At 43.9% G+C, this 11949-nt stretch overlaps 1 protein-coding gene across 1 annotated transcript; it reads right to left on the reverse strand.

Annotated features, from left to right (window-relative positions):
• Nucleotides 1-272: 272 nt before the first annotated feature.
• Nucleotides 273-1160, reverse strand: LOC118494724 (putative nuclease HARBI1). The gene is made up of 2 exons (XM_035999611.1): nt 544-1160; nt 273-391 (listed from the first exon to the last, which is right to left on the reverse strand). The coding sequence occupies exon 1, from the start codon at nt 1128-1130 to the stop codon at nt 609-611; it is 522 nt and encodes a 173-aa protein (XP_035855504.1). The 5' UTR covers nt 1131-1160; the 3' UTR covers nt 273-391; nt 544-608.
• Nucleotides 1161-11949: the final 10789 nt, after the last annotated feature.

The following is an 11949-nucleotide window of genomic DNA, read 5'->3' on the forward strand; positions in this document are numbered from 1 at the left end:
GTGTATGGGTGTTTACCAATGGTGTTGTTAAATTACTTTTCATATGTTGGTTACAGTCTTACAGTAGTTTAAGGATAATTGCCAGCTGGTAACTTTGAAGTATGTTATTTGTCTTAATAGTCATAGAAACAACAAACTTTCTTTTATGTACTTGGATGTGTCATCTTCCACACATTTAATTATTCACCTGGGAGAAATAGTCGTGGTCCAGAGGTGCCTCATGCAGTGCAGACACGTCGTTGGTCAGCGTGGCCCGCCAAGCTGCTCCACTCCGGCTGTCCCCACCATCACGCTCCAGAGGTAGCTGGTTGTCGACCTCCTCCACAGCCTCTTCCAGCTCATCCCCAACACCAACACAAATGTTGTGTAAAATTACACACGCTGTCACCACCTGTGCACAAGGCAGAGTAAAGAAGACAAGACTTTGTTGAGATATGAAAAAACATGAACACAGAAGGTGTAGTGTAACTTTAGCAGTTGTTAAGCATTAACTGTTGTTTTGAGTAGGATATTATTATTAGAAATATTGCAGTGATTTATTACCTTAGGGACAAACACTGGATGTACTTCAAGTGCTTCTAAAAAGATGCACCTGAAGCGGGTTTTCATCATTCCAAAGGCACGCTCAATGAATGATGGTAATTAAACCGTTGCTCTGCCATGCCTCTCACTGGCCTCTTATATGGTGTGATAAGGGCCAGGGGTTCCTGTAGACATGGGTAGCCACCATCAGCTAGGAGGAAATACCCAGGTGGAGGGTAAGTCCCCCTAGTGTAGATGGGGCTGTTCTTCAGGATGCGTGCATCATGCATGCTTCCTGGGTAACCCACAAAGATGTCCATAAAGCGGCCCTGATGGTCACAGACAGCCTGGAGCACCACGGACGGGAAGAGTTTCCTGTTGTTATAGTCGTGACCATCAGGGCCGCCGGGACATTTAATTCGGATGTGGCAGCCATCTACTGCCCCTGCTGCCTTACTAAATGCTCGGTGATGAGCCAACCGGGCAAAGCCATCCCCGACCACCTGGAGCTCCTCCTGTGTGCGGGGGAAGCGAACAAATTGAGGCAGCACAGCCACCACCTCATCCACCATCCTGTGGACCACTCTGTGGACGGTGGGTAGAGGCATACAGAAGACCCTGGAGACAACTCGGTAGGCTGAACCGGTTGCCAGCCAGAACAGAAACACGAGTGTCTCCAGGGTCGGGCCCCATCCGTGCTGCCGGTCAGTGTTCAGGGCCACCATGAGCTGCTGCATCGCCTCTCTGCCCAGCCTGAAGTCAGGACGGGTGTCCTCACCTCCGTAGTACCTCTGCAGCACCGGTACTGTGGCATTAATGGCACAGTAATGCCGAGCCTGTGCAACATGAAGAATAGAGGAAGGTTTATGTATGATTTCAGTTTTTTTGTTGTTAAACTATTAAACATATCGGCTCAAAACTGATTTGCAGAGGGGGGGATTTAAACCTGTTCCCTTTAACTGGTTCATTATCAGCATCGGTTCACCTTATCATTTTACATATAGCCTTTTTTTTGTTGATTACATATGTTACCACTGCTTTTGTTTTAAAAGCTAGAACGTTACCAGTCAAACTTAATGTTACGTTACAACCGTAAAACAGCAAAGCTAATAGTATAATAGTAACCTTAAGTAAAGTAGTAAGTAATAGTAAAGTATAAGCACACGCTACTATGGTATTTAAGATTTTTCTCCATACCGGTGACGACAAATAACGTTAACTCTCATGAGTTTTAAAATGTATCGACATAACATAGCGGTTGTAGCCTATTAGTGTAACGTTACTTATTCACCCTTTATTCATGTTTTAACGTCACTTACCATCCCACGTCTTTGGTGGCAGAGGTGGCGACAAATCAGCCTCCCCCTCCTGCGGGAAGCCTGACGCCGATGCTCCCTCACCATCTCCATCTCCATCTCAGCAAAGATGCTGAACAGCAAACAAATCAGTAGCACATCCATTTCTGTCCACTGTTGAATCGCAGCGCCGAAGGCGGGCCTTTTCACTGACGTAATGACGCAATGACGTGCACTTGCTAGCCTGTTCCATTGTACATGTTCTCCGAATGCTCAGGAGGAGCCTGGCCTAGCCTCTGAAGGATCCTTCCTTGGAAGGACTAGTCCTACCAAGGAAGGATCCTTGACATTGAGAAACACCTACAGACTGCATGGAGCCCAGAACCAGAAATCAGCCTTGACTCGCAGAGCTGTAACTCAATGTCATTAGTAAGTCAGAGGCTCCACCTAGTGGCTCAAACCGCATACTGCAGAACATCATTTAATGTAAATGTTCTTCCAGAGGAGAATTAAATCAGTGGTTCTCAAACCTTTTTTAAAAAAAAAAAAAGATCTTATCCCTGGAAATAACAATCCCCAAATATTTAACTTGTGACTTGACCGTCATGTTATTATCAAGTTGCAAGGCATAATCATGTAATGTTAATATTTAACTTTTATCTAAACTCAGCTGTAAGCCTGAAGCTCTTGAAAACTGGTTGATAGTTTGTAGGCTAAGGGAATTAGATTTTCATTCTTTAAAAATAAAGTTGTGTTGTCAGCCAATTGACTTATGGTAATTAGTTTGTTACTCACAACTAACCCTTTAATGCAACTATTCTGGATCAAAATGGACATTTCTGCTACCATTATGAATAAAAGTGGAGAGCTGCTGAAACCATGACGAATTCCTTCTTCATCTCAAAATGGGGACAGGTGCCCTAGAGATACGGAACTATTGATTCCATTATATAGCATCCCAATTATATTCATACATTTCCCCCCAAATCCAAAATTATTCAAAGTATTCAAGATAAAGGGATGTTCAACAGAATCAAACGCTTTATAAAAATCTTAGAACAGAATAAACCCACTATCATGAATAATATCGCTGTACTCAAGTAAAACTAAAATAAGTCTTGTTGTTGTTGTGAATTGACCTTCCTTTCAAAAAAATCGATTGTGTCTCAACAACGATGGTCGACATAACTCCCTTTAGCCTAGTATCAACAACTCCAGAGAGTAACTCCAAAGATGCTTTTGTCTTCACCACCTTTAGGAATCATAGCAATTAGTCCTTGTTTCAAAGATGACATCAGCTCTTTCTTCTCTATACATTCCAGTAACTCTTTGAATAGTGTATTTCTCACATAATTCCAAAAGAACTGATTTTAAATGTGTTGTGAGCCCGTCCGTGCCTGATGGGGGGGCGCTCTGCCTTTTTATTACCATGAGTTTACAGACACATCTCTGCTGATATCAGCTGGAACACAGACAATAAAAGAGAGACACGCCCACCAAACCAGAGAAAACAGAACTCAGAGCTGTTTCACACTGTTCAGAGGAAACATGTCCTTCAAGATCAAGTTAACTTTATTATCAATTCTTCGGGCAATTCTTTCTACAGCCAGCAGAGAACAGAAGACAGCATTCCATACACAACATAACATACATTCATATTCCATACTCCAACGGGACAAATTACATCAAGGTATTAATGAGACCAATGCCAACAGGTACAAATGAGCTCTTCCATCTCTTGGTGTTGCACCTGGGTAGCAGGTACCTGCGACCCGACGGCAGCAGCCTGGATTCACAGGACAAGGGGTGACTCTGGTCAGCGAGGATGGCTTTGGCCTTGCTTGTGACTCTGACCCTGTATAAAAAGGAGGACTCTACAAAGTCAATCCCTGCCATTTTGCCACATCTCTTAACGATGTTGTTTAGTCGATGCTCATTTTTCAAATTAAGGGACCCAAACCAGCAGATAAAAGATAAAGTTAAAACAGACTCAATAAAACAAGAATAAAACATTTTCATAAAAGATGTATTAACATGAAAACATCTCAACTTCTGAACACAATACATTGGTTGGTGGGCCTAAGCCCAAACTACATCTGTGTTGGCCTCAAATGTCAAGTTATTATCAATAAGTGTGCCCAGATATTTATACTGCAGTACAACATCAACAGCCTGGCCATGGATAAAAACAGGAGAACTTGGCAGAGGCTTCTTCCTGGAATCAATAATCATTTCTTTGGTTTTCAAGACGTTAATGTTTAGGAAGGAGCGCTCACACCAGTCAATAAATTCATTCACCACTGGACCAAGGCTAGTGTCCTTGTCCAATGAAGTTGATGTTACACAGAACCATCTGTCTGTCTGTCTGTCTGTCTGTCTGTCTCTCTGTCTGTCTTTTAGAGATGAACGTTCCCCTGGGCTCAAACATTATTTATAACTTTATATTCAATATATTTAGTTCAAACATGGCCAGCCAATCAGAATCACTCAGGGGAGAAAACAAACGTGGAGATGAGCGGAACAGATCAGTATGGAGGTTTACTAATGACAAAACTGACTCTTAGAACTATTATAACAATATAAAAATATTATTTATATATATAGAATATAAAATATACCACAAAGTACTCAAGTTAACGTACTGATACCACAGTGTAGAAATAAGTAAAAGTACAAAAGTATCAGCATAAAAATACTTAAAGTACCAAAAGTGGTGATTCTTCAGAATAATCAGTATGATATTACTGGTTTCTAATGATTGATGACTTTAACATTGCATCTAGTAATCTGTAATAATACATCATCATGTATTATCTGATTGTATTTAGTTTTAATAATCTGAATGTGTAAAGGAACTAAAGCTGTCGAGCGAGGTGGTTGCTGAATGCAGCTTTTGGAGACGATGATGAAGAGCATTACATGTCATTTAGCTGTTTGGAGCAGAATCTAATCCATTCAGGAAATCATTGGTGATCCCCACATTCTCCTCACTAACATCAGCTGATGATCCTGATCAGACTCAACTGTCTGGTTCTCTGACAGGAGGAGACTCTCCGTCCTCCAGAGGACTCAGAGACACTGAGGAACCAGGAGACCAGACCCCAAACCCAGGATAGAGAGTCTGAGTGAATGTGGTGTTGAAGGTGTGGAGGTGGATCAGTGAGTCAGAGGAGACTGTGTAGAAGGACAGAGAGCCAGCAGGACAGTCCACATACACTGCTACTCTACCAGAGACAGAGGAGGAGGAGAGACGGAGGACTGTTGCTCTCTCATTGTGACGGACAGAGTAACGACGATCAGAGCAGAACAGACGCCAGGACTGATCATTACGTCCAAACCAACAGTCTCTACTGTCTCCTCTCCTGATTCCTCTGTAACTCACTGATATATCAACCACTCCTCTCCTCTCGACCTCCCAGTAACAGCGACCAGTCAGACCATCTCTACACAGCAGCTGATGACAGCCAAACCTCTCTGGATGATCAGGATATGGCTGATCCTCCATCACTAATGTCACCTTCCTGTTGTTGTCAGACAGTTTGAGTTCTCTGTTCACTGTGTTTGTGTCCAGTGTGAGTTGACAGGAATCTGACGGAGAGAAGGAGACACAACACAGCTGCAGTTATTAACCAATCAGCACGTAGATGATGACATCAGAGGGTTGAATGAGTGATGTCACAGTTCCATGAATGAAATGTAAAACAGACTTACACTTCCTCAGACCTGGTGTCAACCATCTGACTCCAGCAGGCTCCACCCTGAAAGGAGGAGAGGGGGGGTGGCATTACATCACTCTCACACACAGCTTCGTTCTGATCAAATCTAGGGTTGGAATTTACTCATTTTATATTCATATTTATAGAGAGAGAGAGAGAGAGAGAGAGAGAGAGAGAGAGGAGAGAGAGAGAGAGAGAGAGAGAGAGAGAGAGAGAGAGAGAGAGAGAGAGAGAGAGATTTTTTGATTTTTAAAGGAACTTTATTTTATCAGTGTTCCATCTCGTTATTTATAAAATAATCTCTTTTCAACAGGCCAATAAATACATACATACATATACACTTAAATACATGACATCACCTCCTGAGAAAAGATGAGTTGGTCTCCTTCAACAGAGCACAACACATCACCATGGGCCCAGATCACATCCTTCATCTCTTATCTCTCTTATAATAATTAAAATCAATCCTGATTCTGGCTTTCACCATCCGAGTGAACAGTAGATTTACATCAATATCCACAGAGTCATCCACCTTCCTCTTCCTGCTCACACACACAGCCATCTTTGATTGGCCCAGGATGAAGTTCAACAGCTGACATTTATATTTAGCTAACTTCCTGTACCTGAACCCAAGGATGAACATGTGTTTGGAGAAGACCTCCCCTACCTTACTGAACAGTTTCTCCAGCAGCAAGAACAATGGCAGCAGGCACACACACTCACAATAACAATGAAACACAGTTTCTTTCTCATCACAATAAGGACATTTGTTACTAACCCCAGGACTAATGACAGACAGAAAGGCGTTGACTGACACTATCCCGTGTAATACTCTCCACTGGAGGTCAGCTACTCTTTTAGTTAACGGTGGTTTGTATAAACTCCTCCACGCAGGTTGGACATCTACCACCAAACCAGATGTCCTCGCTACGGTGTGTCAACCCGTTTACTCTTAAAAGACAGGCTTTACTCTTATTTAAACACAATACCATAATTTTATAAAAGGCATTCCCTTTTGCCTCTTTCAGGTCTAAAGTGCAGTGTTTTACATCCAAAAAAACAACAACATAGTTATCAAGACTGGGGCGGACACACAAACCAGGGAAGGAATCATCAGATTGAGGTGTAATCAGACTAACATGATATTCCTCCAACAATATGGATTCATGTCCAGACAGATAGTACTTCCAGTGGTCCAACAGTTTTGAGATGGTTCTGACTGATCTCACACCCAGTACAGCTGCCAAAGCAGCAGCATTGTTTAGTTGTGGTCCTGTGATGTCCACCTCTGCAGAACACGTCCGAGATGGCAGAACCTGCCCAGCAGGGGTAATCCAACCGGTCTCCGTACACCACCGGTTCCTGTAGCAGCCAGTGTAGGGAGTCACCCTGCACCTGTCTCTCCTTGGTCAACAGCTTCCACACTGTAAACATGCCACGATAAAAAGGAGACAAAGCCTGGAGACTCAGCTCCCTTACATCCATCAGGAACAGAGAATCCTTTAGTCCAAAACCCTTAAAGTTTCTCAGCACCCAGTGGGCCAGAGGTCTCCAGACCATGTCTTTAGGGCCAAACAGCAGTCTCTGGAGGAACTGCAGGCGGAAAGCAGCGCCCCTGCTGGCCAAATGAATAAGTCCTTGTCCTCCTTCTTCCTTACGAAGAAAAAGAACAGACTGGGGAATCCAGTGCAGCTTATCCCAAAAAAAATTAACCAAAACAGATTGAATTTTTGCAAGTAAATTAGAAGGGGGATCCACACAAGACAGTTTATGCCACAGAGAAGAGGACAGCAGATTATTAATAACAAGCGTCCTCCCTCTGTAGGACATGCTCGGTAAGAGCCACTTCCATTTCTTTAATCGGCCTTCTAGTTTTTCCAGAGCATTATCCCAGTTTTTTTGCAACACACACTCCTCACCCAGAAACACTCCCAAATACTTTATTTTGTCCCTCCTTTCTTCCAGGTGAGCCCTCCTGGGAGAGATAGAGTGCTCTGTAGCTTATCTCCCACCACCACAGCTTCACTCTTAGCCCAGTTAACTTTAGCAGAAGAGATGTGATTAAAAACACTCACATTCTCTACCAAAGTGTCGATATCTGTTTGCTTGTTTAAAACAACCACGACATCGTCAGCATAAGCTGATATTTTAACAGCTGAAGTACACCCAGGAAAATACACACCTAAAAGTTAATTCAAGGCTCAATAGCAAGGGAATAAAGCACCCCCGACAGAGAGCACCCCTGCCGTACCCCTCTCTGCACATTAAAAGGTGCAGCCAAACCACCATTAACCTTCAATATACTTGCAAAGTCATGGTACAGTACCTGAATCTGAGCTATGAAACCTGGGCTGAAGCCAAAAGCACTGAGCGTCTGCCACCAATACTGATGTTCAACCCGGTCAAAAGCCTTTTCCTGGTCTATGGAAATAAGACCAGTATCCATACCCAGTGAGCTAGAGATGTCCAAAACATGCCGAATTAAAGTGATATTATCACTCATTAACCTGCCGGGCACACAGTAGGTCTGGTCGACATGAACCACTTCATCCATTACATCCCGAAGCCGAGAAGCGAGAGCTTTGGACAAGATCTTTTAGTCCCCACACAGCAGAGAAACAGGTCTCCAGTTTTTTAATTCCTGTAAGTCTACTTTCTTTGGCAGCAGGGTGATGACTGCCCTCTACTCAAGCTGTCCTGAAAGACCTCCAGCAGATCTTCACCAATAGCTGTCCAGAAGGTCTTGTAGAAATCTACAGGCAGCCCGTCGATGCCCGGTGCCTTACCGTTCCCCAGACTCATCAGAGCAACATACAGTTCATTCAGGGACAGTAGATCTTCCAGCACCGTGTTGTTGGCAGCACCCACCTGAGGAAGCCCAGCATAGAAAGACGCAGCTGACTCAACGTCTTCCACATACTCCTCTCTGAACAGGTCTTTATAGAACGAGGTGGCATATCTCCTGATCTCAGGGGTTCCCGTGATCGTACCTCCATCTTCAGAGCGTAGTGAATGGATGATCTTTCTTTGCCCATTCTTTCACTCCAGACCAAAGAAAAACTGCGAGGGAGCATCCATCTGGGAAGCGTTGATGAAGCGGCAGCGGACCAGAGCCCCCTGTGCTGTGATGCCCAACAGGTTGGCTAAAGCAGCCTTTTTGACTTTAAGACAACATGTTGTCTCTGGAATGACTGCAGGTGTACCGCCTGGCGTTGATGTGAAAACCTCTCCACACATCCTCCAGCTCACAGCTCTCCATCAGACGCCTGAGTCTGGCCGAGGAAGCAGGATGAGGCTCCAGGTGATTACGGTCTGTGATTACGGATGCAAACTGCATCAATTATTAACAAAAGGGAGTTATCATTTTAGTTCCTGGAGATGTTCTCCTTTAAAATTTCCTACACAAATATTTCCTTTTTGTTCATCAATGTTTGTACCTGAGAGTTTCCAGTCTCCAGAGAGGATCCGTAAGTCCAGCCGACAGCAGCTTCACTCCTGAGTCTCCTGGATGATTGTAGCTCAGGTCCAGCTCTCTCAGATGGGAGGGGTTGGAACTCAGAGCTGAGACCAGAGAAGAACAGCCTTCCTCTGAGATCAGACAGCCTGACAGACTGCAAACACACAGAACAACACACAGGAATGCTCTGTGAACACGTGGAGCCATGTGTTTGTTTGTTATTTGTTTGTTTGTTGTCCAGGTACATTTTGGTCCAGATTTAGAATACATCTTTAAAATCATCTGTGGTAATTAATTATTCAACAACAAAAGCAAATGATGAAAACCCCTCATGTAAAGTAATTCTCTGAGTCTAATAACTACTGCCAAAGTTTATCATATCAACAGACACAAAGCAACATGTTAGCTGTTTATCAACTAAAAGTAATTACTAATCAGATTTTAAATGGTCATCAGTTGAATGGGGTAATGAATCCTGACCTGAGAGTTTCCAGTCTGCAGTGTGGACTCTTCAGTCCAGCCGACAGCAGCTTCCCTCCTGAATTCTGCAGGTTGTTGTTACTCAGGTCCAGCTCTCTCAGACTAGACTGGGAGCTGAGAACTGAGGACAGAGCTTCACAGCTTCTCTCTGACAGATTACAGTCACTCAGTCTGGAGAGACAACAGGAAGGAAACAAATTATTTATATTTAACTCCTGTTGAAAGATATCAGAGTATTTAATGATGAATAAATCACACTTACAAAGCTTTGTTGGAGACTTTGACCACTTGCAACAGCCTCAGAAGAGCGTCCTCTGAAGCACCGTATTTCTTCAGGTCAAACAAGTCCAGATCTTCTCCTGATGACAGTAAGATGAAGACCAGAGCTGACCACTGAGCAGGAGACAGTTCATCTGTGGAGAGACTTCCTGAACTCAGGGACTGTTGGATCTCCTCCACTAGAGAACGATCAATCAGTTCATTCAGACAGTGGAACAGATTGATGCTCCTCTCTTCAGACAGATCCTCATCCATCTTCTCCTTGATGTACTTGACTGTTTCCTGATTGGTCTCTGAGTTACTTCCTGTCTGTGTCAGCAGACCTCGCAGGAGATTCTGATTGGACTGAAGAGAAAGACCCAGGAGGAAGCGGAGGAACAAGTCCAGGTGTCCATTTGGACTCTGTAAGGCCTTATCCACAGCCCTCTGGTAGAAATGTGTTGATGTTGTTTGTTCTTGTGACAGCAGGTTGACTCCAGAGTTGGTGAATATCAGATGGACATGAAGAGCAGCCAGAAACTCCTGAACACTCAGATGGACAAAGCTGAACACTGTGTCCTGGTACAGTCCTTTCTCCTCTTTAAAGATCTCTGTAAACACTCCTGAGTACACTGAGGCTGCTCTGATATCGATGCCACACTCTGTCAGTTCTGATTCATAGAAGATCAGGTTGCCTTTCTGCAGCTGCTCAAAAGCCAGTTTTCCCAGAGACTCAATCATCTTCCTGCTCTCTGGACTCCAGTGTGGATCGGTCTCAGCTCCTCCATAATACTTGACCTTCTTCACTTTGGACTGAACCGCCAGGAAGTGGATGTACATCTCAGTCAGGCTCTTGGGCAGCTCTCCTCCCTCTCCGGTCTTCAACACGTCCTCCAGAACTGTAGCAGTGATCCAGCAGAAGATTGGGATGTGACACATGATGTGGAGGCTTCGTGATGTCTTGATGTGGGAGATGACTCTGCTGGCCTGCTTCTTGTCTCTGAATTTCTTCCTGAAGTACTCCTCCTTCTGTGGGTCAGTGAACCCTTTGACCTCTGTCACCATGTCAACACACTCAGGAGGGATCTGATTGGCTGCTGCCGGTCGTGTGGTTATCCAGAGGCGAGCAGAGGGAAGCAGATTCCCCCTGATGAGGTTTGTCAGCAGCACACCCACTGAGGTGGACTCTGTAACATCAGTCAGGATCTCAGTGTTGAGGAAGTCCAGAGGAAGTCGACACTCATCCAGACCGTCAAAGATGAACACAACCGGGAACTCTTCAAACCTGCAGATTCCTGCTTCTTTGGTTTCACTAAAGAAGTGATGAACAAGTTCCACCAAGCTGTACTTTTTCTCTTTCAGCACATTCAGCTCTCTGAAAGTGAATGGAAATGTGAACTGGATGTCCTGGTTGGCTTTGTCTTCAGCCCAGTCCAGAGTGAACTTCTGTGTTAAGACTGTTTTCCCGATGCCAGCCACTCCCTTTGTCATCACTGTTCTGATTGGTTCATCTCTTCCAGGTGGGGTTTTAAAGATGTCTTCTTGTTTGATTGTTGTTTCTGGTCCGTCTGGTTTCCAGGATGCTGTTTCAATCTGGCTGACCTCATGTTCATCATTGACCCATGCAGTATCTCCCTCTGTGAGGTAGATCTCTGTGAAGATCTGATTCAGAAGGGTTGAGTTTCCTGCTTTAGCAATTCCCTCAAACACACACTGGAAAGTCTTATGTAAGTTGGATTTTACTATTTTCTGGCACGCAGCAAGACTCTCTGAATGAATAAAACTGTTTACACACAGCAGCCCGAAACACTGAGAGACACACACACCAACACACACACACACACACACACACACACACACACACACACACACACACACACACACACACACACACACACACACATCATTCAAATACTGTGTTTTAATGCTACACAGAAACACACAGAGTTCATGTTCATGGGTTAAGATTTGATTAATTCTAAATGTTTATTAATTATGTGTTGAGTGTATGAGTCTGTTTCCTCTTAAAATCCTGCAGACACTTTTATATTTCACTCAGGTCAGAGAGCTTTGAACCAACAACTGTATACTACTCATACTACTACTCAATTCAGTTGGATTTATAGTGTCAGATCCTAATTAAGGAGTTTCTTAGGAGTCTTTACACTCTATCATTGACTCAGACTCAGAGAGAGAGAGTGTGTGTGTGTGTGTCTGTGTG

Source organism: Sander lucioperca, chromosome 1, assembly GCF_008315115.2.
Source record: "Sander lucioperca isolate FBNREF2018 chromosome 1, SLUC_FBN_1.2, whole genome shotgun sequence".
Lineage (NCBI taxonomy): Eukaryota > Metazoa > Chordata > Actinopteri > Perciformes > Percidae > Sander > Sander lucioperca.

Excerpts from the sequence above, each read along its gene's own strand:
- LOC118494724 (XM_035999611.1), bottom strand. The coding sequence starts at position 1,130 with ATGCCTCTACCCACCGTCCACAGAGTGGTCCACAGGATGGTGGATGAG.